At 54.6% G+C, this 26966-nt stretch overlaps 1 protein-coding gene across 1 annotated transcript; it reads right to left on the bottom strand.

The window, feature by feature from the left end:
* Positions 1-3392: 3392 nt before the first annotated feature.
* Positions 3393-26733, bottom strand: INCENP (inner centromere protein). The gene is given in 20 exon segments (XM_032879220.1): positions 3393-3917; positions 5418-5520; positions 5522-5569; positions 6355-6486; positions 6631-6715; positions 6927-7102; positions 8126-8248; positions 8490-8610; positions 8691-8800; positions 12525-12536; positions 13052-13186; positions 13276-13414; positions 13857-13908; positions 14808-14910; positions 14994-15048; positions 15595-15646; positions 20979-21778; positions 22680-22793; positions 23181-23331; positions 26465-26733. Coding segments are annotated over 19 exon segments (2715 nt in total). The 5' UTR covers positions 23321-23331; positions 26465-26733; the 3' UTR covers positions 3393-3702.
* Positions 26734-26966: the final 233 nt, after the last annotated feature.

The raw sequence follows: 26966 nt of genomic DNA, 5'->3' as shown, positions 1-26966 counted from the left end.
ATTCATTCACTCATTTATTTTTTGAAATACTTTAAGTCACATTATTGACCATACCTTCAGCTTGGGCTCAGAATTGAACAGGATACCCCAAAAATTTGTAATTTGCTTAGAGCTTTTATCACAAATTAGCACTGAATTGTCAGATGCACTCTCTGCATCTATTAATCACACAATTTTCCTCCTGTATTAATATGGCAAATTACATTAGTTGGCTTTCAAATGGTAAAACTACTTTGCATTCTTGGGAAAAACCCTATTTGTTTAATATGTATTATTGTCTTTATAGAACTTGTATTTAAATTTGCTACAATTTTGTTGAGAATCTTTGTGTTGAGGTTTATGAGGGATAGGTGTCTAATTTTCCCTTCTTGCAGTGTCTGGTTTTGGGCTCAGGGCAATGTTGGCCTCATTGATGGAGGGAGAAAGTATTCTTTCCTCTTTAATTTCCTAAAAGAGGTTATGTAGAATTGGTATTATGTCTTTCTTGAATATGTGGTTGCATATACCACTAAAGTGACCTAGGCTAGAGTATTCTTTGTGAGATTTTATTTTTTAAGATTTTATTTATTAGAGAGAGAGAACATGAGCTAGGGTGGGGTGATAAAGGGGAAGTAGACTCCCCACTGAGAAGGGAGCCCAACATGGGGCTGGAGCCCAGGACCCCAGACTCATGACAAAGGCAGACACTCAACCAACTGAGCCACCCAGGCAACCCCCTTTGTGAGATTTTAAATTCAAATTCTTGAATTTTAAATTGATATTTTAAATTCAAATTCTTTAAATTCAATTTCTTCTTATAAATTCAATTTCTTTCATAAGTAGGGCTATTTATGTTTCTATTTCTTCTTGAATGAACTAAAATAATTTGGATCTTCCAAGGAATTTGTGTTTATCTAAATTGTCCAATTTATTATAAATTGCTTGTAATATTCTGTTGTTTTACTTTCTATAGACTATACTGGTTTGTACCTCTTTCATTCCTGACAATGGCCATTTGTTTCTTCTTTTTCTCCTGATCAATCTAGTTAAGAGGTTTATGGTTTTTTTTTGAGCTTCTCAAAGACTCAGCTTTTGGTCTAGTTAAATTTTCTCCATTATCTTTCTTTCTCCAGTGTCATAGATTTCTGTTCCACCCTTGTTCTATCCCTTCTTTTGCTTATACTTTTATTTGGTCTTCTTCCTCTAATTTTTTTTTTTTTTAAGATTTTATTTATTTATTTGGCAGACAGCGAGAGGGAATACAAGCAGGGGGAGTGGGAGAGGGAGAAGCAGCCTTCCCGCCTAGCAGGGACCCTGATGCAGGGCTTGATCGCAGGACCCTGGGATCATGACCTGAGCAAAAGGCAGACGCCTAATCACTGAGCCACCCAGGTGCCCTTCTTTCTCTAATTTCTTAAAGTGGAAGCTGAAGTTATTGATTCAACACCTTTTATCTAACAGACATTTAGTACTATAAATGTCCCCCCACATACTGCTTTGGTTGCATCACAAAATACAAGATCAATGCACAAAAATCATTTGTATTTCTATATACAGGAATGAACAACTGGTAACCAAAATTAGAAAAACAGTACCATTTACTATAGCTCCAAGAAAATAAAATACTTAGCTGTAAGTTCGACAAAACTTGTACAGGATCTGTATGAGACCACGAACCACTGACGGAAGCCCCAGATGCAAATAAATGGGGAGACAAGACACATGACGGCTTAGAAGACTCAGTATCGTATGTGAATTCTCCCCAAATGTATCTATAGATTTAAGGTAATTCCAATCAAAGTCCCAGCAGTGCTTTTGTTTAAATAGGCTCATCCTAAAATTTAGATGGAGAGGCAAAATTGATGGACAAGTCAAAATAATTTTGAAAAGGCAGAATAAAGTTAGAGGAGTCACACTAACAGATTTTTAAGATGGATACAAGCTACCGTAACTTTGATGATGTCGTACTGGTAATAGGAGAGACTCACAGATCAGTGGAAGAGAATACAAAGTCCAGACATAGACCCATACAAAAACGGCTAACGGACTCTTAACAAAAATGCAAAAGAAATTCAGAGGAAAACAAAGTCTTTTCAACAAATGGTCCTGGAACAACTGAACATATAACCATATGCCCCCAAAACCAAATACACCAAAAACATAATCCTCACGCTTCAAAAAAAAAATTAACTCAAAGTAGATCATAAACCTAAATGTAATATTAGTAAAACTATAAAACATGTAGAAGAAAATATAAGGGAAATCTTTGACAACTGGGGCTAGACAAAGATGTAGAAGATGGGACACCAAAAAGTTCAGTCCATAAAAGAAAAAAGTTGATCAGTCCTAGGTAAAGACACACTCACCAACAGACTCCACACAAGTTTCTAGTCCAAGAGCATATGGAACCAATTTGGGCTGTGCGCCATATTTGAATGAACCATCAAATGTTATCTTTTTGTTTTTTTAAATGGGTGGAGTCCTTTTGAACTTCAGTCTATTGTGTCTGCTCACTATTCCCTCATTTTCAAGTACTCTTGAATTTAGCCTTTATTCAAGGGGGTCAGCAAAGCAGGGGTCCTAGAGCAGGGGTCACCAAACTTCCTGTAAAGGGCCATAGTATTTTCAGCGTGGGGGGCCGTAAGGCCTCTGTTACAATTATTTACCTCTGCCCTCAGCAGAGCAGCCGGAGAAAACAGATATTTGTTTCTAGTAGGTGGGTTCCAGTGAAACTTTACAAAAACTGCCTGAGGTTTCATTTGGCCCATGAGGCCATAGTTCACCAACCCCTGTCCTAGAGGCTGGAGCAGACGAGGAGCTAAGCAGGCAGCTCTGGGGCACAACCACAGCTGCTAAGTGTCAAGCACTAAGCAATGAAGAGTAGCTGCCTGGACTGTTGGAGAAACCTCAACAGCGTGAGAAACCTCAACAGCTTGCAAGCACTGGTCCCAAGGTGGTTTCCCGAGACATCTTTCTAATCAGAACTCCTGCTTTAGCAGTGTGCACACCTTGTCAAGTCCTTTGACTATCCACGCAGCAAGGGTGGAGCCTGTGGGGCTAGGTGGCAGAGCTGTGTCAAGAGCCCAGTCCTCCCGACCTCAACCTCCACGTCTTTCCCACTGAACAAGCCTCCCTTTGCAAGGAAGGAGCTCCCCAGAAAATTAGAAAGTAGCTTCACCTGCCCCATTGTGCCGGTAACTGACTTGAGTCTCTGCATTGCTCAAGGACAGGATCAGAATCACCCACTGCTTCAGCATCTTGACATGGGAGACCCGGCTGACCTGGAAGCACAGCCCAGGGAAGAAACAGTGCCTTGGCCCCCAGCCCACCGGTGGCCTGAGACACAGGGCGGCAGGGCCAGGGTCCAGGACATTCTGCCAAGGCCCCCCATCCCCACAATACCCACAGCAGGCTTGAAGGAACAGACTTTATTATTCTAGCTCTCGAACACTAGAGGCTAAAATTCCGCTGAATTCTACCAACCTATTTACAGAGTGCTGTGTGCAGGCCAGGCAGGGCTGGGCTGGTTCTCCCCCAAATTCCCACCCGTGCAGCCTCCCAACAGGCCTGGGCCCCGTTCTGCCTGCAGCACACAGAGGACATTTATATACACACGGCAAACCCCCCGAGACAGAACACCAGGCAGGATGGCACCGAGCGAGAGAGGGGCGGACAGGCAGACACACACACAGGGGCTGAGACCACTGAGAAAGCCCGGGGGCCTCAGTATTTCTTCAGGCTGTAGGCCAGGCTGCTGGGGACCCTGGCACCCAGCAGGGGCGGCGAGTTCCAGACGGCAGAGCTGGTGCGCTTGTGGTAGCGGGGTTTGCTCTTTTTGAAGATGTCCTCCAAGTCCAGTGGGAGGATGGTTCCAAAGAGCTCGAGCAGGTTTGGGGGGTGGTAGTACTGGTGGATGATGGCCTGGCTTAGCTGAGTGCCTGCGGGGGGACACGGAGGGTCAGGTCACTGCCTTGGGGCTCCTCGTGAGTCTCTCCAACCCCCGGCCCCTTGTCGCCTTCTCCGCCCCAGCATGACCCCATGTCTGCCACACTGGCTCCTCTCTCAGGGCCCTTGTTCCCTGAAAATGCTCTTCCTGCCTGTTCCCACCGCCATCCTCTGGAAGCTTCACCTGAACACGGGTCCCCAGGTGCTCACGTGGGCCAGGCCCTGGGTCACACTGCATGACCTCATTATCCCCACAGCCACCAAGGAGGCCGCTCCTTCATCCTCCCCGTTTGATAATGGTGAGACTTGCCCAAGGGCCCACAGCTAGCGACTGGGGGGAGCTGGGATCTGGAGACCAAGTCTAGCTCCAGAACGTAAGCACATACTACATTCCCCGACCGCTGTGCTCGGGTGCTTCTCCCCCTGCACTGCCACGTCCCCTGGCACAGGGAGCTTACCAATGGAGCCCCTGGGCCAAGGCTATGGGTGGCACACAGCCCAGTTAGGGGGTCCCTGGCGGGGGTGGTCAGGAAGTGGAACATGCGCCTGGCACTTATAAACACTAACTCACTTCATCCTAAATAACCCTTCTCAGCAGGCATCACCCCCACTTCACAGATGAGAAAACTGAGCCAGGTTAAGCTGGTGAAGGTCAAGCACCATTAGGGGGCCCCTCGGGCATGCTGACCCCCATGCCTGCTTCCACCTCCCAAATGACCTGATATCAGACATTAAGGAGACTAAATCAGATTCTGGCCAACATGGAGTTCAAGCAAGGTGACACCAAAGCAAGCTGTCTTCTGGAGAGAGCTGACCCCCTATGAGGCTCTGGGCCCTTCTCTCCGGGCAGTGAGACTGCATCCCACCCTCAGCCCAGCTCAGCTCACTCGATAAAGTGCCCATGGTACACACGGGCCCCACCCCTTTCCCAGTAGGCCTTGCATCCTGGTCTTTGGTGGCCTGGTCACCCCCACCCACGCTCCTGTTTAAACATCGAAGCTTGTCTACTCCGGGATCAAATCCTGCTCAAGCGTCCTTGCCTCAGGCGTTCCCCAGCTGCCCGGAACTGCCAGCTCCAGTTCTTAGGGTGCTGCCTAAAACCTGTTAGCTCATCTTGGTGTTACTCCTACCCGAAGCTGCTTCTTTGGGTCTACCTCCAGCTGGCCCATTGGGTAGGGCTCCAAGGGCGGGGCACAGAGCCAAGCGGGAACAGCCAGCACCATGCCTGTGGGCGCCAGCCATAATTTAACTCATTTCTTAAGAAGAGAGGCGCCCCCCACCATCCAACTGGTCCTCAGATAAGCCCACTGGCCATACAGTGCCCATCCTCCCCTGGCACATCCCAAGGTCCATCACAGGCTTGTTGGGCCGAGTAGCCAGCCCGTGAGTACAAGAGCCTCCTGGCACCCACAGCTGGCAAGCCACTATGTCCAGGATCCAAGATGTCACAAGAGAGGACCCAGGTATCCTGGGGAACTCTGAGCCCTGCTTACCTCTAGCCCAGGTGGGGATAGGCTTCCGGGGATGGGCCTCATCATCGGTGGAGTCGTCACTATTCAGGTCCATCCCATAGTTATCTGGGTTGATCTTGGGGGGGGGCCCTGTGGCCCTGTGGCGTCATCTGATAGGAGGTACAAGCTGGAGACTGGAGAAGACGAACATGGCTGTCAGTTCCCCTGGCCCACCTTCTTGCCTCTCTCACCGCCGAGGGCCGCTAGGGCTCTAGTCAGCACCCCTCATCTCATGGGGAGTAAGAAAGGTTCAGGGGCTCACTTTTTAATTTTAAAAAAGTCATACCATAATAACTGTATCTTTCCTTTCTTTTTTTAAATTTTCATTTTATTTTATTTCTTTTCAGTGTTCCAGAACTCATTGTTTGTATCTTCCTTTTTCAAGTTAAAGTGCTTTGCAAACATTCTTCCTAGTCAATGTGTCTCCAACAGCCAGGGATATCCTCCTGGGAGCCCCATGACTGGTGCTTACTTTAACCATCTGTTATAGATGAACATTTGGCTCCATGCATCCTCATAAGCTATACTGCAATGAAAACCCTCCCATGTGCGTCGTTTGTAAGAGCATTATGCTGTTACAAGGGCTTGTTACAGAAATTCTGGTACAAGGGGCGCCTGGCTGCCTCAGTCGGTTGAGTGTCCAACTCTTGATTTTGGCTCAAGTCATGAGCTCTCTCCTGTAAGGGTACCTTTCTTTCACTTTATACTCTCTAAAAGAATTTAGTTTCTTCTTCTTTCCCTTTTTTTTTTTTTTTTTAAATAACAAATTCTACTTTTAAGAGTAAGAAAATGGTAAAAACAACTGGGCCACCTGTATCCTTCCTCTTTCTTCCGGTCCTAGTACATAGTCTGTGCCTTCAGCTACTGGGAAGGGAAGGACCAGAGACCAGAGCCTCTCCACTCGGGTGCCCGGCCTCACCTGCACATCCACAGTCACATTCAGGCCTTTGCTGGCCGCCGCCACCACCACCGCCGCCGCCGCCGCCGCCGCCCTGGCTTTCCTCTGCTGCTCCTCCTGCAGCCGCTCCTCGGCCAGGCGCTGCTCCTCTTCCTGAGGCCGGTGGCGGAGACTGAGCGTGTCCTCGCCCCCTCCCCACGCCAATCCCAGGCAGTCAGGCAGGCGAGGCACCTGCTGGGCCAGCGACCCCCAGGTCGGCACACACCCCACGGGAGCCCCAGGCCCACTCCCCTTTACCTTCTTTTTCTTCTCCTCGAGCTCCCTCTGCAGCCGCTCCTTCTGCAGCCGCAGCGCCTTCTCCCGCTCCCTCTCCTGCAGCTCCCTGAGGACCAAGCGAGAGCCTGTCAGGGCAGGAAGCTGAGTCCTGGCCCAGTTCCCAGTATGAGAAGAGTCTGCCCTTTCGCAGACCCCAAGTGAAGGGGGCAGCCGCCTCCTGGTGACGGCTATGCGTGTCTCCCTTCCACACGCTCACAGAAAGCAGGTGGCACGATGCCAGGACGCCGCCTGGGCCAGCGGGGGAGTGGGCCCCTCACCTCTCGGCCTGGAGCCGCTCCTGCTCCCTCCGGCGCTCTTGCTCCCGGTGCTCGGCCAGCTGCCGCTCCTGCTCCCGGTGCTCCGCCAGCCTCTTGGCCTCCGCGGCCCTGCGTAGCCGCTCCTGCTCCTCCTCCTTCTTCTTCTGCAGCTCTTGGTGCCGCCGCTCTTCCTCGTCCTGTGAAGGGAGAGCAAGGTCGGTCGGGGGCCTCGGGCCAGCCTCAGGCAGGCAAGGGGAGGGCCTGCAGAAGGGGCTGGAGAAGGAGCGAGGACAGTGTGGGCAGAGAGCTGCTCCCTCCCAGCGGCGAGAGCCCGGGCAGAGCTCCACCAAGAATCACCAGGAAAAGTGCCTGTCGTGCAGCAGCAGAGCCGGCAGTCAAGGGCAGAGACTGGAGACAGACTCCTCTGCTGTGTGACCCCAGCCAAGTGGCTTAAGCTCTCTGGCCTCGGTTTCCTCATGGATAAATGGGAACAACAGTAATACCCACAACCGCAGGAAGTTGCTGAGTTCATACACCGAACGTACTTCGGTGTCTGGCACGTAGCAGATACTAACTAAATTGTAGTTATTTGGGGCGCCTGGGTGGCTCAGTGGGTTAAAGCCTCTGCCTTCGGCTCAGGTCATGATCCCAGGGTCCCGGGATCGAGCCCCGCATCGGGCTCTCTGCTCCGCAGGGAACCTGCTTCCCTTCCTCTCTCTGCCTGCCTCTCTGCCTACTTGTGATCTCTGTCAAATAAATAAATGGAATCTTAAAAAAAATAATAAAATAAAAAATAAATTATAGTTATTTGTACTTAACCCCCTAGTGACAGATTCGTGCTCCCTGTCGTTCATCCGCACACCAACCCTATCAAGTAGACACCACTGTTACCGGAAGGACCTGAAGCCCAGCAAGGTCGAGCGACCTGCCCAGGGTCACACAGCTGCCAAAGTGGCAGAGCCGAGACTGGAAGTCGGGCTCTGGGGTCTGTACGCTTAACTCTCGAACTGTCTCCTCCACAGCAAATGGGAGGGAAGTTCCTGTCACCATCCACGTCTCCCAGGCATTTGCTGAACCTCCTCCGGGGCTGAAGCCACGGGAGCCCCCAAGACCAGCCCAGCCAAGTGGGGTGCGCCCAGCCGTGCTGGGGGACTGAGGCACGCGCCAGCCTTCCCCACCCTTCCTGAAGCCCGAGCCCATCGGCCCACCTGCCCTCATACCTGCTGGAGCCTCCGGAGCCGCCGCGCCTCCTCCTCCTGCTTCCGGCGCGCCTCCACCTCCTCCATCTTCTTGGCTGCTGCCTTCTTCCTGGCTTTCTCCTCAGCCAGCCGCTCCTCCTTGGCCTGCAGAGCCCACCCAGATGTGTCCATGAGCACACCCCTCCTCACTCAGCCCTGCAGAACGGGCGCAGAACTCTGCACCCCCTGCCCCTGCAAGACCTGCTTGCTCCCCACGGCCCAAGGGAGGGGCACCCGGAAGGGAGGGGCACCCGGAAGCCACGGCCCCCCGAGTCTGACCTGCTTGCGGCCCACCGGGGTGCAGCCCAGCCCAGAGCGCGGCCGCCCACCAGCCCGAGGCTCGCACCTTCTCAGTCTTCTCGTCGATCTGAGCAAACTTCTGCTCGATCTGCTTCTTCTTCTCCTCCTTCATCTGCTCCACCCGTTCCCGGGCCTGCAGCACCTTGCGCAGGCGCTCCTCACGCTTCCTGCGGGCACAGGGCAGTGGTGGGGAGCCCAGCCGAGTGGAGCCGAGGCCGGGGCCGGGGCCGGGAGGCAGAGCACTTACAGCTTCACCTCCTCCAGCCGCCGTCGCTTGTCTTCCTCCACCTTCTGCCTGCGGAGCAGCTCGGCCTCCTCCTTCCGCCGCAGGTTCTCAAGGCGCTGCCGCTCCTTCTCCTGGGGCGAGGTGGGGTGGGGTGGGGTGGGATGAGGCGGGGTGGGGGGTAAGTGAGGCCCTGGTGCAGCGGGGGTGCCCCCTGGGCCCCTGCCAGAGTGCTAGAGAGGCAGAGCCACCCCCAAACGTGCCTCCCTCTCCAATCAGATTGAGGTCTGGGGCTACAGTCCTTCTGGGGGGGCCCTAAGGCCTCCCGAGTGCCCTTGACTAAACCCTGCCACATCGCAGCAGCACAAAAATCGGGCTCAAAATTGGATCTATGTTTTTTTTTTTTTAAGATTTTATTTATTTATTTGACAGACAGAAATCACAAGTAGGCAGGGAGGCAGGTAGAGAGAGAGGGGGAAGCAGGCTCCCTGCTGAGCAGAGCCGGATGCGGGGCTCGATCCCAGGACCCTGGGATCATGACCTGAGACGAAAGCAGAGGCTTAAGCCACTGAGCCACCCAGGCGCCCACGGATCTATGTTCTGGTTACAACTATGTTAAAGTGCATTTGCGAAGCGAAGGAAGGATAAGACTGGGAAGGGACAGACAGCTGTAGAAGTTGCGGTTAACGTTCTACCCAGGGCATGGTGGGTACATAATGTTCATCTATTAGTACTAGGCTGTCACTTTCATGCTATGTGTACACATACACGCGCGCTCTTTTGTGTTTCTCAATATTTGAAAAAAATGGAATACAGCCAAATGCTAACAAAGATGACTATAGGCTGGGGAGATAAAATTAAAGATGGCGGATTCTCTGTGATACAGGAACATTATGATTTTTACCACTTTTTAAAAGTACTAGTTGGTTGTTCAGCAGATCAGTGCTGAGACCCTCCTCCTCCGAGTGCCCAGAAATCCCCAAAGGCACAGCAGGGGGCAAGCAGAGGGCACAGGTGGGGACATGGAGCACTCCCTGGCCAAGGACAAGAGCAGTACTTGCCCCCTGTTGGCCGGGGCAAGAGGGTGGAGGCTGGGACCTGGACCCCTCTCCTGCCTCCCATCAGACTCTCGCCTCTGGGCCCGGCCACCCGGAGGCCCCTCTCCCCGCATGAGTGACTGTCCATTTCCCCTTGGCCTCTGACTGCAGATTTCCCACCTAGAAATCTGGGCCCAAGGTAATACGGCCCTAAAGATGGAGAGCAGGGCTCCTCCTGGTTGAGAGCAGACCTCCGCGAAGCCTCTCCCACTGAACATGGCCATAAACGCCTGCATGGAGCAGCTGTGTGAGGGCTATGCGGGCAGACAGAAGGGGAAGAGCAGGCTTTGGAGCATCACTGAATCCACAGTAAGTTTATTATTTTTCCTCTCATCTAAACTCAATGAGGTCTGAAACCCCAAAGGGCCCTGTGCAGTGCAGACAGACAGAATGTGGGAAAGGCCCTCTCATTCTGACTCAGGGAGTGGAAAGGGGACGTCTAATGCTCAGAGTATGCAGAAAGCCCGATCTTCGTTTGTCCTTTTCTTCCTTCTCTCATGCCCCAGGCCACAAAAAACCCTGTGACAGTGGGGACAGCAGCAGTTAGAAGAACCTGCAGTGTCAAAACCCTGAGGGAGGAGAGGCTTCCCCTCCCTACTGCGGGGCTGTGATCCCAGAAGCTTGGGACAAGGCTGCTGCTCCTTCCTCTCCCGCCCAGCAGCTGACTCCAGATGTGGCCGTGGAAGCACGAGGCAGAGCAGGGTAATAAAGCCTCAGCTTCCTGGCTGGGGGACGGAGAGGGAGAACCGCAGAGACAGGAAGCGTACAGTATGGATGGAGAAAACAAAACTGTCAGGTTGTGTGCGAATGCCGAGGCTCAGCTGCGAGGGGCAGACGCATACACAGGACCCTGACTATCACACCGCTATTCTAAAAATGTTTTGACAGTAGTCACGTTCTTGAGACAACTGGCAAAACAGAAAATCTCAGCAGACAGAAGATCCAGAAAAAAAGTAAATTGGAAATTTGAGAGCTCAAAATACAGTAACGGAGATAAAAAACAAAAACAAAAACAAAAACAAAAACTCAGTGCCTAGGTTCAAGAGCAGAATGATAAAGACAGGCAGTTATCAATAAACGTGAAAGTAAGTCAATGAAACGCCATCTGATCCAGAGAGAAAAAGCTACTGAAGAGAAACGAACGGAGCCCGAAAGACTGCGGGACACACAGGAAGGCCCGCCGCCAGCATGGGTGTCGTCGCCACCCACGATGGAGAGAAAGAACTTAATACTAAAAATTTCTTAGCAACAGTGGCTGCGGACACTCCACATTTGGTCAAAGATGTAACTCTGCAGGTTCAAGGTCACCCAGGCAGAAGTCAACTCCCACCCCCTGCTGTCTGGTGAGGAACACACCTGGGAGGCAAAGTTCACGTGGTACCTGGAGCCCCACCACCCTCGGTTCCTGCCCCAAGGGCTGAGCGGACTCCTGCTTCCCACAGGGCTCAGCAAAACTGGTTTTGTTCTGAAAGTCTGAGTGCTAACCTTTCCCAACACAGGCCAGGGAAACTGTCCTGGGCATTGTGAACTTTACAGGAGAAAGCAAGAATTGTCCGTGTCATAGAATCCATGTGTGCCCTTTGTCCCAAGCCTCCAAGGTGGGCTGGATTGTCGCTGCTTCCCAAAGGCCACACTGAGGCCAAGGCAGCAGGTGAGAAAGCCAAGCCTGTTGAGCCCCTTCTGCCTCCAGGAGCCTCAACCAAGCAGTCTCTCTGCCTTTTACTCAAAATCACTTCGTACCAAGGCCTGCGCTGGGTGCTTGGAACACAGGACTTTGGCTCATCCATTTCTATGAAATGACCTTGATCTCATTCTGTAGCCAAAGGAAACTCAGCCAAAGGTTAGGAAAGGAGTCCAAGGCCCCGAGGTCCCTGTGACCCATTTACGCCCCCTGTCTCCGAATGGAGAAACGGCCCACCAGCCCCAGATGCTCAGCTGAAGGGGACCAGCTTCCTTGCAGGAGAGGCAAGTTCAGGGCCTACCTGTCTAACTGCTGGGAAGCCCCCTGACCTGTCTAGCCCGAGGCCCTCCGCTAAGAGGTAGAAGCCCTCCTAGCAGCAGGCCCTTCAAAGCACCAGTGGGAACCAAGGAGACCCCAGGAAGCCAAGACTCCAGGCTGAGCCGATCCTGGCTATCTGGGGCTCCTTCCTCAGGGCCCATGACCCGGCTCAGCTCTGAGGTATCTGGGAAGAGAACAGCTTCCGTGGCCTTCTCTCCAGAGGCTGCTATTGGCAGTTCCACTGCTACACCCACAAAACTCAGCCTTGAACCCTGGCTTCCCCCACAGTTCCGCCCCTCAGGGCAGTAGCGAAGGTCTGTGACCCAATCCATCTTGGTGGCTCTGGGGATCAGAGACAACTTATCTGTTCTCTTCACAGCCCCAAACCCTGAGGGGGAGCCCAGAGCTGGGGAGTAGGGAGGGAGGTGCTGTGGGGAAATCCAAGCTGTGGCCCCCTCCAACGGCCGCAGGCCGCACCCCTTCTGCCTCCCCTGGCTTCAGGGAGGTTCTGAGCTCAACATACGTCCTCCCGGGAGCAGAGACAAGGCAGAGAGGATAGGGCCCGCATGGGGAGGGCACCCGGAAGGGCTGGGCGTCTCCAGGCAGCCACCCAGCGCCTCCGGTTCCCCCACTCCCTCGGCCGCACCCCTCCATTTCCCATGTTAGTGCTTCTACACACGCTGGTGGGTTTGCAGGAGTGGGGCTAACCAGGTAAGTGCTAGGGGGAGCTAGGTTACCAGGACAGAAAAAGGCTTTACTTACAACGAAGCTGCACTGTGGGAAAGAGGAGACAAGGAAAAAGCCAGGAGTTAATGGCAGGCTGGAGGACGCCCTGAAAGCCGGCCACCCTCTTGGCCATGCCAGCATCGGTGTGTGGCCCGCAGCCTCTCATTAGCAGCCCCCCGCTGCCTGCCAACTCAGCAGCCCCCATCCCCAGCGAGCACAGCGTCCACGTGTGTCCCTCACCTTAACTACTCAAGCCCCCAGAGTGGGCGTGGGGATGGATGGTCATGGCCTTGGCCAGCTAGCCATTTCTACTACTTCTCAGCCCAGCGGCCAAGGCCCAGGTGTCACGGACAGCCAGCCAAGCCTGTTAGCTGTGGTGCAGAGCCCAAGGAGCAGGGATAGTCCTCCAGTGGCCATAGAGGAGGGAGCTGGCCTTTGGCCAGGGCCAGGTCACGGCTGCCTTGGTCTAGACCCATGCTCCTCCTGGCAGCCGAGGGGACTGGAGCCTCCGGCCGCACCAGCTGGCTGGAGCAAAGCTCGGCCAGGGCCATGGGCTCCCTCACCTTAGGGTCCACGCGCACGGGAGTGTTGCGCTTGATGAAAGACTTCATGACACCGCTGCGGGGCGCCGAGGTTGGGGTCATGAGCATCTGGTTCCTCTGCACGGTGTGCAGGAAGGTCCGGAGGGGCCGCACCACCTGCGGGAGGGGACCAGGGTAAGGACAAGGCCATAGGGGGCGGGGCACCGAGGGAGGGAGGGAGGGCGGGCAGGCGGGCGCCCGCTCACCTTGCTGGCAGGGCAGGGCGGGGAGGGGGTCTTGCTCCTGGGGGCCTGCAGCTCCTCGTCCTCCAGCTGCGGCTCCCCGTCCTCCAGCTGTGGCTCCTCGTCCAGCTCACTGACCGCCTGCTTGTAGCTGCGCTTCCTCCTGCCGCAGCGGGGCGAGAGGCACGGCGCAGGGCTGAGCCCAGGACCCTCCCCAGAGCCCCAACCTCATCCTGTAAGAGGTCCCCCATGAACAGAAGTGGGCCCAGCAGAGGGCTCCCGACTAAAAAGCTCTGCTGAGATGGGGTCTTCCTGACTGACTCTCTGCTGCCCAGAGGAAGGGAAGTGGCCTGTCCCAGGTCACACAGCCGAGAAGGTGCAGAGGACAGGGTCTGGGATTGGGTTATCCACTCCCAGACCTCGTCTGTGTCATCGCAGTGAGCCAGCTCCTTCATTCAGCCAGAGTACTAGGCCCCCTCACCTCCCCGCTGAGAGGAAACAGAGGCCCCCAACCCCATGCCCACCCTCCCGAACAAGGACTCCAGGTTCATGCCCCTCTGGGCCCCTCAGAATTGCTGCCTGCAAGGCCCTGCCTGGATGCAAACCTGACACTCTGGGGGCGCTCCTTGGGGCCATCTGCTTGGTCAGCCTTGGGCTCTGTGAAGAGAGCAATTTTGATGAGGCTGCAGGAACAGCTTGGAGGGGCCAGGGCCCCACCGCCCCCCCCCCCCCCCCCCGCCCCGAGCAGCAGCCACGGCAGGGTCAAGGCTCTCTTCCTGGCAGACACCATCAGCCTCAGCCCTGAATGGCCTCAAGACATCTGGGGACATCCGGAGCCCAGCATGCTATGCCCTGCCCGTGGACTCCCTCACCCCCCAGCCTGGCCCCGTGACAAGAACGGCAGGACAGTCCTATCGAGGTGACCCCAACCATGTCTCTCCACCAACACTGAGAGTTGGTGGGGGTGGGTACCCTTCAGGAGCAGAAGCCTCTAACAGACCCCTCACCCGGCTTGGAAACCGCACTCCTATAGGGCCTATGGGCTGGGGCCGGCATGACGGGAGGAGGGAAGGGCTCCTCACACGTGGTGTGGGGGTAGTACCTTCTGTTTCACTGCCCAAGGAGAGCACGCATCTCCCACTCCTGCTTAATACTCTCTCCCAAAGGGACCTTACAGCTCACCCATGGGCTACAGGGCTGGTATGGCCCTTGTCCCTGACCCCCGCACAAAGCTGAGAAGCCATGTTCAAAGACCTCATAGTTCTCGTGCTCTTCCCACTAAGGAGACATAAGCCAGGCCTTGGCCGCCTGTGGCAGCTAGTCGGGGGGTGCCAGAGCCCAGAGCTCTCCTATCCTCTTCACGCAGGGGACCCACAAAGGTGAGAAGTGAGCCAGCGGCCGAGACATAACAAGGCCAGGTATTCACGCCCCAGCACAGGGTTCCTCCCACTGCCTCCAGGAGGGGGGACACAAGCCTCTGACAGACAGACAGAGTCAGGCCAAGGCCACCAAGGCCAGCACGGCCCTGGTCTCGGTACACGGCAGGTCAGACTCACCTTGCTGCCCTTCAGAGGGCGTTTCCTGGCCACCAGCCACAGGCCGTGAGCCAGGTGTGCTAATGGTGATCTTGGTGGCACTGCGGGGCGCATTCTTGGGGACCTGGGGGAGAAACCAAGGCTTTGGGGTCTCACCTGGGACTCCCAGGCCCTTGAGCGCTCCTCTCCCTGGCCTGCTTGCCTTACCTCCGGATCAGCTGCCTCCACGGGCTCAGCCTCCTTGCTGGGCTTCTGCTCAGGGCTGAAAGCAGAGCAAGAGGCATGTGGGACATGCCCAGCCGGCCTGGGTCCTCCTCACAGGAGCCCTTCCCCACCCCATCAGATGCACTGGCCTGGGTCACAAACCCACAGTGCCAGGCAGGCCAGGAGGACAGTAGCCAGAGGCAGCAGCTCCCCAGAGTGGCTGCCGCCTGGGCAGATGAGGATGGTCAGCTTCCAAATTCAGCTGCATTTGGGATGTCAGCCCCTTCCCGGCTCTACCCCAATCCTGCATGCCCCCATAAGCCACTGTCTCTCATGTCTTGTGAGGCCACCTCTTGATTCACAGAAGGGCCAGAAGACCCTTTGGATTTGCCAACCCATGAAACCTACGCCCCCAGGGTAAGGCTTGGAAGAGTCAAGGCCAGGACAGGGCTGACAACTGTGTGCGGCTATAGTTGTGGGCAGTCCCCACCAGGAGGGAAAGCTCAGGCACAGGAAATGCTTCTAGCCTGGAGCTCCCGTACACAGGAATCCATGTGCCCTGCCCAGCCCTGGAAAGCTCCCCAAGCCCTAGAACTGAACTCACCCAACTTTCTGGGGCACCTCAACATTCAGGAGCCTCTCCAGGTAACTGTGACCTGAGGGGAAAACAAATGAATGAATGATGCCTCAGACACTGGCCAGGTGCCACTCCAATAGGCCCAGAGAGCCAGGTGCTGGTTGGGGCTTGGCCCCCCTTCACCAGACCCAGACCCGCTCCACCCCAGAGACCCCTCCCTTCACCAGACCCAGACCTTCCCCACTGCAGAAACCTTTCTCTTCACCAGGCCCAGACCCTCTCCACCCAGAGACCTCTTCCTTCACCAGACCCAGGCCCTCTCTACCTCAGAGACCTTTCTCACTAAACACAGACCCTCTCCATCCCAGAGATCCCACCCTCCACTGGGCACAGAGGTCCTGAGCACATTCTCCCTGCTCCTAGTGCCCTCAGTAGAGCTGTTGGCTTATGTCTCCTACTACTCCCTAGCTGGCAACCTGCCCATCTGAGGGTAGGTCTTAGGTCCTTCACAGGGCTATGAGTATCTAGTGAATATCTGATTCCAGGCCCCCAACATCCAGCATGGGGCCCAACAAAAAGCAGCTCTTTCATTCAGCAATTATTCTTTGAGGGCCTACTATGTACCAGGCCCTGAGCCAGGCCCTGGGGACCTAATGGTGAGCAAAACAAACAGAGCCACTCTCCGGTCTATATAACCATCAAACAATGTAGTGAAAGACAGGTGGTATGTGTGATTACAGGAAAGAGCAGAGGATTTTGAAAGACTATAAGGGGGCCAGGATCTGAGCTGGTCTAGGGGCTGGGTCATGAAGGAAAACAAGGACACAAAGGGGCAGGGTTGGCAGGGAGAAGGATGTCCAGGTCAGTGGTTCCCAAAGCGTACTCTCAGATTCCTGGAAGTCAAGTCCCCAACCCTTTCAGCCAGGATCCGTGAAGTCCTGTTTCCACTGCAACACAGAAACAATTTTCCCTTCTCACTGTGCTGGGATTTGCCCTGAAAGAGCAAAAGCAATGCTAGGTGAGACTGCTGGAGCGTGAGCGCTCGACAGAAGTCACGAAACCAGCTGTACGCCACACTCAGCACAGAAATGTCGTTTCCCTTAATAATGTCCTCAATGAAGGAGTAAAAACTATGAATTTTATCAAATCTAAACTTAAGTGTGTGTTTTCTGAACCCTCTGTGTAGAGGGTGGAAAGTTTGCGTAGTGCCCTCTGGTGCCCAGCCATGTCCCTCGGAAAGTGGCCATGTTTGAGTACCCAGCTCAACTAGCCACTTTTTCACGGAACTATTTTTCATTGAAAAGGCAACTGGAAAACCATGGCTATTCAGTCTTGGATAGATGGCAGTACCCAAGCATCTTAAAAAATGAAGTGAGCCCGTCACTTAATATGAAACAATAAATATTTGTTGCCAATAATTCAAAAAAGGAGGCCCCCCAAAAAGGCCAAAAATAGAATTTTGAAAAATATGTATGCACTACCATGAGCTTCATAGCTTCCCAATATCTAAAGACTTTTCCGGTAAGATCAGAAAGCAAATGTGCTCCTTTTAAAGAAACAGATGATGAAGGGTGTCGACATTTAGAAGATGCACGTAACTCAGTAAAACATCCAAATGATCGATGCACGACGCTACAAAATCAAACATGGCTAAAAGTTCCGTTGAAAGTGAAAGACAGACCAGGGTGGAATCAAGGATAGTTTCTGATTCTACACTGCAATGAGCTTCTAAGAAGACACCACTTGTATTAAGAATGCACAAAATTATCTGGAAAAAAAAATGAATGTGCACAATTATCTTTAAAGACTTTTAAAGTACTCCTCTCTTTTCCAACTACGTATCTGCGTGGGGCCAACTTTTCTTCATATGCTTTAACCCAAACAACACAAGCCAGCAGATGGGAGTACAGAACCCAGATGCGTCTTTTCGAGCCACACATGCAAAAGATCTGCAAGATGTAGAGCGTGCCTAGTCTCCTCCTTACAGTTGTTTTAGAAAAGAGTTACTTATTCTATTCATTAAAAAAAAACTAACGTTAATCGACAATGGTTTTTTTTTAATATCAAAGTATTGAATAATATTCTTAATCTTTACTGTCGAAATAAGTAATAGGACTACAGAGAATATTCAATAGTACTGAAACATTTTACATCCCTCAGATTTAGTTTCTAATATGGTAGCTATCAATGGAAAGAACCCTCATCATCAGAAGCTCTTTGGGGTCCTCCATAATTTTTAAGACTGGAAGCAGCTATTTAGACCGAAAGTTGAGAGCTGTTGGTCTAGGTGGAAGGAACAGCACCTGCGAAGGCCGTGAGGCAGGAAAGGGCGGACTTTCCTGAGGTGAGGCTGAGAGGCAGCCGAGGTGAGGCCATGCAGTGTCCATGGGCATAAGGGAAGGCAGGAAGAAGAACAAAGGGCTGGAGCAGCAAACTTGAGGCGCAGAGAGAAGAGCAGCAGGACCCTGCTTCCGGGAGTGTAGCGAGGCCTGGGGCAGAGCCCGCCCGCAGTCACAAGTGGGGCCTGCTCCCACCTGCGGGGGCCAGCAGCCTTACAGCTCCCCTCCTCGTCTCCCATCCCAGCTCAGCGCTCGCTGAGGGAGCCGAGGGATGAGGAGACACCATGTGACCGCACCTTCCGCCTGCGCAAGGACTCCTCCGGAATGTTAAGTGCCATCTCCATGCCATTCGGGCCCCGGGCCAGGTGTGGTGGCAGGGAGATGGCGTCAGTCCCGGCAAAGGGACGGATGGGCTGTTTCCCAACACAGTGGTGGTTGGGGGGACCCCAAAGAGGAGCCTGGCCCAAGGAGCAGGACCCTTCAAACACGCTGAAGCAGGCTCTGCCTAACCATGTCCCAACCCACCCCCCTACCCCGCCGCCAGCCCACTGGCTCCCTCTGGCCAGCGCACACCAGGCCAAGAGCCCAGGGAATGAATGCCCCCGCCCGGCAGCCCCTTGCCTCAGTGCCCCACCTGACTTCCAGGGGTGCCCCCCACCCCGCCCCCCGCAGCACCAGGCCCCTTCACGGGCAGGCCTTCCTGTCTCACTTCCCCACGACCCCGCTGCAGGCGTTTCCCGCACCTCCAAAATTAACAAGCTACACTCAAATGCTGACATCAAGGCTGCTTCTGGGGGAACACAAACTAAGACACCCCCCACCCCCAAGTTGCCTGTCAGCCAAGTCCCGGAGCCTAGGCATCAGGAAGGCCTCCAGGAAGCCTCGCTCCCTCACTGTTCCACATCCTTGCAGCCCAATTCAGGTCAGGGTCAGCCTGGCCACGACCAGATGGAGCTTCAGGAACACAGGCCTTTTGCAGTCTTATGGTTTAAGACTGACCGAGCCAGTACCCTCCCCTCGCACTAAGATGAGGTCCAACACTCCAGGCAAGTGTTCTCACCATTCAACAGATGGGAAAACTGAGGTCCTGAGAAGGGTGTGCCCAGGTCACCGAGGCTCTGTGTGACTCCAGGGCGTAACTGCCAGGTTTTACCATCTCCCTCCTTTCCCTCCTCCTTCCACCTCAAGGTGGACGAGCCCCGCACTCAGAGTGAGGAAGACTTGTCTAGAGTCTCTCCCCCGCCCCCGCCCCGGCTCTAGAGCTCCAGGCTCAACCGCTTCATCAGACCCCTTCCAAGGATCAGATTCAGGCGTGAGCTAACCGCCGGGGCAAGTCAGACACCTCAGTCACTCTGAGAATCCAAACATGGACAGTGGGCCAGGTGCCTGGACTGCGGTCCTCAGGCCCCATGACCCGGAGCAAGTCCTTCCCCAGGTAGGGAAAAGACCTGGCAAGGGGAGACGGCCTTACCAGCCGGACCGAACCCCACTCCAGGGCTCTCCACAAGGCCTCCTCAGCCAACAGCCTGCCATTCCAGAAAGGTTGAAAAGAGCTCAAGCCCGTTTCCCAATCTTATAGATTAGGTGCCTGCCATAAGCTTCGGGTTCCTTCTCTGTAAAGTGCAGGAATTCTAACAGGCTAACAGTGCTGCTGCAAGGGCCAAATGACAACCTAGCGTTTCACACATCAGGAAGCGCCAGGCTGACGCTGATCCCAATTGTGAGACACATTCACTTAAAACCTGGCCCTTCTTCTCCATCAATCCCACTGCCTCACTGTTCTCTGGCTAGACCCTGGCGGCAGCCTCTTCCCTAGTCTCCCTGCCTCCTTCACTCCCTTCCTTTTGGCCATTTTTCACACAGTGCCAGGGGCCGTTCAACAACCATCAAGGGATGACATCCTCTGCATCAGTGGGGTCAAGCCCAAGCCCCTTGTGTGGCACATGAACCCAGGATACCCCATTACCTGCCATGTTATTCCTCTGGGTGTTTGCACAGGCTGTTCCCTCTGCCAGGGATACCTTTCCCCATATTTTTTCCCACCTGCCAAAGCCCGGGCACCCTTCAAAATCCTCCCAGGTGAGACCCCACCTCCTCCAGGCAGCCAGCCCAGACTCCTCCCAGCTGCCCGTCCTCCTGTGTGGCTCATAATAGCTGCTCCCACCAGAACAATATCCCCTGAGCTGGGACCAGATGAGGATAAAAATGACTAACACTAAAGATGCCTGAGTGGCACAGTCGGTTAAGGTTAAGCATCTGACTCTTGGTCTCAGCTCAGGTCGTGATCTCAGGATCGTGGGATGAGACCCATGTCGGGCTCCACACTCAGCACGGAGTCTGCTTAAGACTCCCTCTCCCCCTCTCTCAGGCCCTACCCCTTGCGCACACACTCTCTCTCAAATAATTAAATAAATCTTAAAAAAAAAAAAAGTGGTTAACGTTAACCGTGGAGGCCCACGAAGAAGTTTCTGTAATCTGTTTAAGGTCACAGGGCAGGTAAATGGCTGAGTTCTCTGTCCCGCCAGAATGAGCCTGCTGTGGCGAACAGCCCAGTCTCTTCCCCTCAGGATCCCCAGACCAACAGTTGTGCTATCAGGAGGCAGCCTACAAATGCGGTCAGTCTACGTGAGCCTCTGTGGGAAGAAAGTGGAACACACTGGCCCTGGATAAAAGACCTAGGTTTGAACCTCAACATTGGCCATTAATCACAGGGACACTGTGGCCAACCTCCCTGGACCTCAGTTTCCTCGTCTGTAAAATAAGAGTGCCGGACTAGATTTGCGCTTTCCGGTACAGTCGCCACTAGTTTAAATCTAAATTAAGTAAAATGTAATAAAACTAAAAATTCAGTTCCTCAATCACACTAGCCACCTTTTGGGGAGCTCAACAGCCACATAGGGCTAGCAGCGGCTACGGTAGGGGACAGCAGACAGGGCACATTTACTCGGCTGAGGAAAGCTCTAGGGACAGCGCCTTGCTAGATGGTTCCCCGGAGCTCCTCTGGCTGAGCCAGGCATCAAGAACCCTCCACGGCGCCCCGACCCGCTGCGGATCCCCGCGCCCCTGACTCACAGATGATGCGGGCCGAGGGGGCCGGCTCTTCCGCAGCTTTCTTGCCAATCCTTCTGCTAGACCTGCGGACGGGTTTGTCCTTTCGGTCCACCAGCGAGTACTTCTCGGCCAGCGACACCTGGCGGCCAGGGGAGGATGGTGCGATCAGGCTGCGCCGTACTGACTGCGCGTCCACGCGGGTGCCCGTGGGCGTGGAGCAGTTGTCCGGCAGGATGGGAGCCAGCACCCGCTCCTGCCACGGGGACGCCGGAGAGCCCGACAGGTCCTGCGGGCCCGGGGAAGCCTGCGCGATCCTGAGCTTGGAGGCTGACCGGCTTGCTCCGACCCCTCGGCCCTTGGAGTCCTGGGGTGTGGCCATTAGGGAGGTCACGGTGACAGATTCCAGTCTCCTGACCTCTGGCTTCTTGGGGGTTGATTCCCCTTCCGACATCGAGGTGCTAGGGGAGGCAGGAACTGCGGCTGGAGGGGACGGAGCCCCGGAAGGCGACTGGGAGGACTTGATCCCGCAGAGGTGCTGCTCGGCGCTCCGGCGCTCGCTGACGCTAATCTCCACCACCGGCACCAGCTGGCCCTCGGCCAGGCTGTTCGGGGGCTTCTTGGTCAGCGCTGTGGGAGACTCGGGGCTGGACGAGGGGGCAGCGGACGCCGCGGTGGCCGCCACAGCTGCTGCCGCAGCGCGGGTCATCCGCCGCAGGACAGAGCCGTTCTCCCCCACCACCGTGGCCAGCTTCTCCACCTTGTCCTTGCTGCGGAGGTGCCGGGAGCTCAGCTGGCTGCTCCGGGTTTTTCTGCGGGACAACCTGCCGGAGGCAGCCGGAGCAGAAGCTGAGACAACCCAACACGGCAAGGGGCATCCCACAATCGAGCAGGGGCACACCCATCTCCCCAGGAGCCACTAGCTTGCATGGAGTATGACTCAGAGGGCTGGCAGGGGGAAGACCAAGGCCAAACGCCAGCCGAGACCACCGGCTGCTACTCTCTGAGCCTCAGCCACCTTACCTATAAAGCTGGGACAATGCCAGACCGGACAGAACCGCTGGGAAGATTAAACTCACAAAAAGCTCCCGCTGACTGAGATCGCACTGTGCCACGCATCTAGTCATGCTGAGGAGGCTCTAGTCATGCTGTCGCTTAAGTCCACAAGAAGACCCTGAGAGGCGGGGACCACCCTCCTCACCTTAGAGACAAGCACACTGAGGCTCAAAGGTGGAAAATTAACCCAGCCGAGAAGGGGCAGAGCTAGGGTGTGTGCGTTAGGGACTGCCTGACCCCAAGACCCAGCCTCTCTCCCCCAGTACTCTGCAACCTACAGTCATTTCCATGGACATCGTCAAACCCAGCAACAGGAGGAACCCTGGTGCACACCTCTGGTTCCTTGCAGCCAAGCAGAAGTTTGGATTCTCTTTTTTCTCCCACCTCTGGAAATCCTTCCCATCCCCCAAGACCCAGAACACAAACACACACACACACACACACACACACACACACACGCGCGCGCGCACGCGCGCTCTGGACTCCACCGTCTAGGGGTCTTCGGTCACGCTTTATTTCCCTGGGACATTCTACCCCTCAGCATGGCCCACATGGTATCCACAACTACCCCTGCCGGCCTCTGCTCCCCATGAACGCCTGCGAACCAATGCCTCCTGGCGGGCGCCAATCCTCCGCAGACCCCACCTGCCCAGCTGACCCTCCTCGAACCTTTTCCGGATGGGGTCTCTGTTTTCATCCTGAACATAGGAAACCCGTCTCTTCTTCCGTCGGTTCTTCTGAGAAGGTGTTTTGGGCATCAGCTCAGGCTCCTTGCTGAATTCTCTGTTTGGTACGAGGAAGTGATGTTCGAAGCCGCCCCAGAACCGCAAGCCCGCTCCCTGACCCAGCCTGGCCCCACGCCTTTCCTGGCAGTGACAGTCGAGCCCGGATGACCCGCACCAAGCTTTGTAGGCCACATGCAAGCCCCCTGCCAGGCATTCGGGGCTTCGTCCCAGAGACACAGAGCGGAGCAAGGCTCCCAGGTGAGCCTCTGCAGCCCCATCCTGAGGCCCGGCCCAGGACCACCTCCCCTTCTTCCCATTATCCTAGGGGAGGTGCCAGCACACCTCGCACTCTGGGGAAACCCTGGCAGCCTGTCTTGCGGGTCAGGTAGGGATGAAGGCTGCTGTGCTCCCAAGGAAACTCCTGCCAGCACACGCCTGCCTTTACCTGGTGAACATGCGCTCGGCCTCCTCCTCGATCTCTTCCAGCCACACCAAGTCCTTATTGTCCACATTGCAGATGAACTCCATGAGCTTCTGGTCACATAGCTCCAGCAGGTGAATGGGCCCTGGGGCTGTCGACCCCATGGTGACTCTGGCTGGTGAAAGCGAACAAGAAGCCCAAGGGCTCAGGGTTGGGGGCTAGGACCTCCCCCAGGGGAAGAGCCTGCCAGGGCCCAGCTCCTGTCCTCAGCCACAATCACCCAGTAACTGAATCAGATCCCCTTTCTGCTCACAGCCACCCCCAAAGGGGCAAAATCCCAAATGCCAATCCACTAACCACATTGTGGCAAAAAGGAGGGCCCCCCCTTCTTGCTGTTCAAATGCCTTCCCAACTGACCCCCCAACCCCCAACCCACTGTCCCCTTAAGTCCACACTTTCCAGCCAATTCCGGTAGCAACAGTCCTTACAAATGGCCTTTTCTGGGGCTTAAAATGACAAGACATGTCCAACTGCTTTCCTGGATCAGGGAGAAACTGCAGGCAGCACAGGACCCCTCTCTACCTGCACAATCTCAGGCCTGTGGGCTGTCCTCTTACTACCCAGGGGTGAGCAACGGCTAGACACAGCCACCCTGAGCTACACACAAGCTGACCCTTGGCATCAGGCCAAAGAACATCACTCCAACAGCTTCTTCAAAAGGTCAGTGAACAGAAGGTTCTGCATTCCAAGGGAGGTGGTAAGTAAGTAGGGGTTCAGAGACATGCTCCTCTCCAAAGAGCCCCCTACCACCTTCTCCCTTAAACTGAAATGCCCTAGAAATGAATGAGAGAGCATGAGGGGAGTGGATAAACAATGTCTTAATTTTCAGAAAATACAAAAAACACAAAATCAATGTCTCTTCATTTCTAAAACAAACCAGCAACTCAGGTATCCTCTTTAAGGCTGTTATAAAATCATCATCAAAGCCCCAGGTCAGGAAGAAGTGTTCATTACAGTCACAGCAGGAGCTTAATAAATATCCTTACAGGGGAATGAATGAGGGATGGACATCAGCCATCATAACAGACGGCATGTCTCATACCACAACAATGACCCACCACCCTGATCTACACCCCTAAAATCAAGAAACTGCAGAGCTCAGCCTCCCACTGAAGACGGAAGCTCCTGGTTGGGACGCCTGGGTGCCACAGTCGGTTAAGTGGCTTGATTTTGGCTTGGGTCATGACCCCAGGGTCACTCTGCTCTCAGCTGGGAGTCCAGAGTTTCTCTCTCCCTCTGCCCCTCCCCCACTCTGCGCAAGTTCTCTAATAAAAAATTAAAAAAAAAAAAAAAAAAAAAAAAAAAGATCGAAGCTCCCGGAAGGAGGTTCTAAATCACTGATCCCTTGACACCTTATAGAGCTTAACACCAGGCCCTGTTGCAGCTTCACAAGACTTCATGGGGCCTGATTTCCAGGGCACACTAGCCTTTGTTCCTCAAGCAAGATCTGCCCTCCATCTGGAAACTTCTGTCTCCGATTTGCACCTGGATCTCAGCAACTCAGGAAGGACCTGACCACCACCACTATACCATCTATAGATTTCAGTTCTCTGCATGGCACTTGGGTAACTGTGTATCTATCTGTTCACTTACTGCCTGTCTCTGCCCACTAAACACTTGTTCCCCCAGGGCAAGCCTTTGTCTGTCTTGCTTGCAGATGAAAGCCCAGAGCCTGGCACAGTGCCTGGCATAAAGGGACTACTTATTGAATGAATTAATTCATCTGTCAGTTCTACACCTAGAAATAAACATCCTATAGGTACCTCTCCCCCCAGGCAACACACAGGGACACCATTCTACACAGGTTAGGGCACGCCATACACAGGTTAGGCTCCTGCTCTTAGATGCCAGAAGCAGCCCTAATCAGGGTAGGGGCAGTTACAAAGGACGGCAGAAGCTTTGGGCAGAGACAGCTCTGAAGCCAGTCAATCACAGGCATGGCCTCTGTGCTGCCATCCCTCCCCTCAGACCCTCTGTTCCAGAGCTCAGCCCTGGCAAAAGGCAGGACCCCAGTTCCAGGCCAGAAAAGAGAAAATTGTTTAAAGAAGCCAAAACCAAAACAAAGGTTCGCTGAAGAGCTACAGCAAGCAACACTATACTATCTTTTTTCTTTAATTGTTCAAAATAGCAGAGTTGGTGAGAGCTTCTTTCACAATGTGCAAAAAAAAGTGTTTATTTAGGCTTCTTCCATGATAAAGGTTTTGTTTTGTTTTGTTTTGAGACCTCAGCTTGGCCCTTTAAAAAGGGTCACTATAAGTTAGAACAGAAGATGACTCTAAGAAAGGATCAGTGTACCACAGAGGCTCCTGGAAAGAACAGGAAAAAATCTCTTCTGCCCGTGAAGAACCTGTGTGCACAAATCAGGACAGCCAACATCCCACCAAGGGAGAAGGGAGCCCACCTTCCTCTCCCAGTACTTCCCTCACACCACCCACGAGACCGGGGGCCCGTTTATTGAGGTGCAGGAAGTGGAGCACTTAACCGTCTACCACACCTCAGCGAAGGTCTGGTCGCGATCATAAATAGCTGCTCCCACTTACTGAGCCCTGCCTCAGTGCTCAGGTAGAGCATCGTCCCATTTACCGCCCACCATGATCTCAAGGACACCCGTGTGCAGATGAGGAAACTGAGGCAAAGAGAAGTCGAAGTCCCCCAGTAAATCAGGGGCGGGGCCTGGATTTAAACCGTGCTCCTGACCACAATCTATGCCGCCGGCTCGATTTCAGTCTCTGAAGGGTGGGCGCCCGGTTTGGGCCTGGGCACCCGCGGGGAAGACCACGGCGGCGGGATGGAATCGAACCGCTCGCTAACTGCGAAAGTCCTTGCGGAGGGACAAATGAGGGGCGGCCCTGGCCTCCGGAAATGGTCAATTTAAAACGTTGCTCAGCTGGTGGGGGAGGTGTTGAGCGAGGGTTAACTGTACAGAAATGCCATCTGGCATAATCCCGGGTTGCTGTGCGTTTCATGTGCGTCCAGGTCAACAAAGGGTCTCCCAGCACAAAACAAGGCACCCGACCGGAAAGGGAGAGGAATATTATTCTTTCGGAATCTGGTGACCTAGGCGGAGGATAAGGGGTCATCTCAGGCCCCAGGACCAAGGCAGGTCACCTCGCCACCTGGAAGAAGTGGCCCGTGCATTTCCAGGCCGCGGGGCGAAGCGGGGGGTGTCACGCCCCCGGTCCGGAGTTGGCGGGAGGGTAGAGAACCGCCAACCACCCCCAGCCCCGCCAGCCGCCCCGCGCACTCACTCGACTGCACCGCGTCTGCTAAGTGCTGCTCCGATCCAAGTCCGGCGGCCTCCCTAGCAGAGCCCCCGGCCGGCCCAAAACTCTCGCTTCTGGGTCTCCAGGGCTCACCGCTTCGGAGACGCAGTGAGGCCGCGCAGCGCGGCGAAACCTCCGAAATTTCAAAACTGAAGATTCGACCAATCCCCGGCGAGTTTGTCTAGAGCCTACAAGACTCTAAACCAATCAGATAAGAGAAAGCGCGAGCCCGGCCACCTATTAGCTACGTGGGTTGGCCGTCTGCGCGACTAAGGGGCGGGGAAAGGAAGGGCTGAAACTTTAACCTGCTCAGCTTCCGGGAGCGACGGCAGGCGGCCGAGGGAGGAAGTCGCGCCCGGCGGTGGATGCGCGCGCACGGCCCCTCACGCCGGAACTGCAAGCCCCAACATGCACTGCGAGGCCCCGCGGGAGGCGGGGGAAGTCGTTGAGGAGGGGCGGGGCAAGTCGTTGAGGAGGGGCGGGGCAT

This window comes from Lontra canadensis, unplaced genomic scaffold, assembly GCF_010015895.1.
Source record: "Lontra canadensis isolate GAN:19392208 unplaced genomic scaffold, GSC_riverotter_1.0 scaffold66, whole genome shotgun sequence".
Lineage (NCBI taxonomy): Eukaryota > Metazoa > Chordata > Mammalia > Carnivora > Mustelidae > Lontra > Lontra canadensis.
The sequence above is the reverse complement of the archived record's forward strand: the minus strand, read 5'-3'. Positions and strand labels throughout refer to the sequence as shown.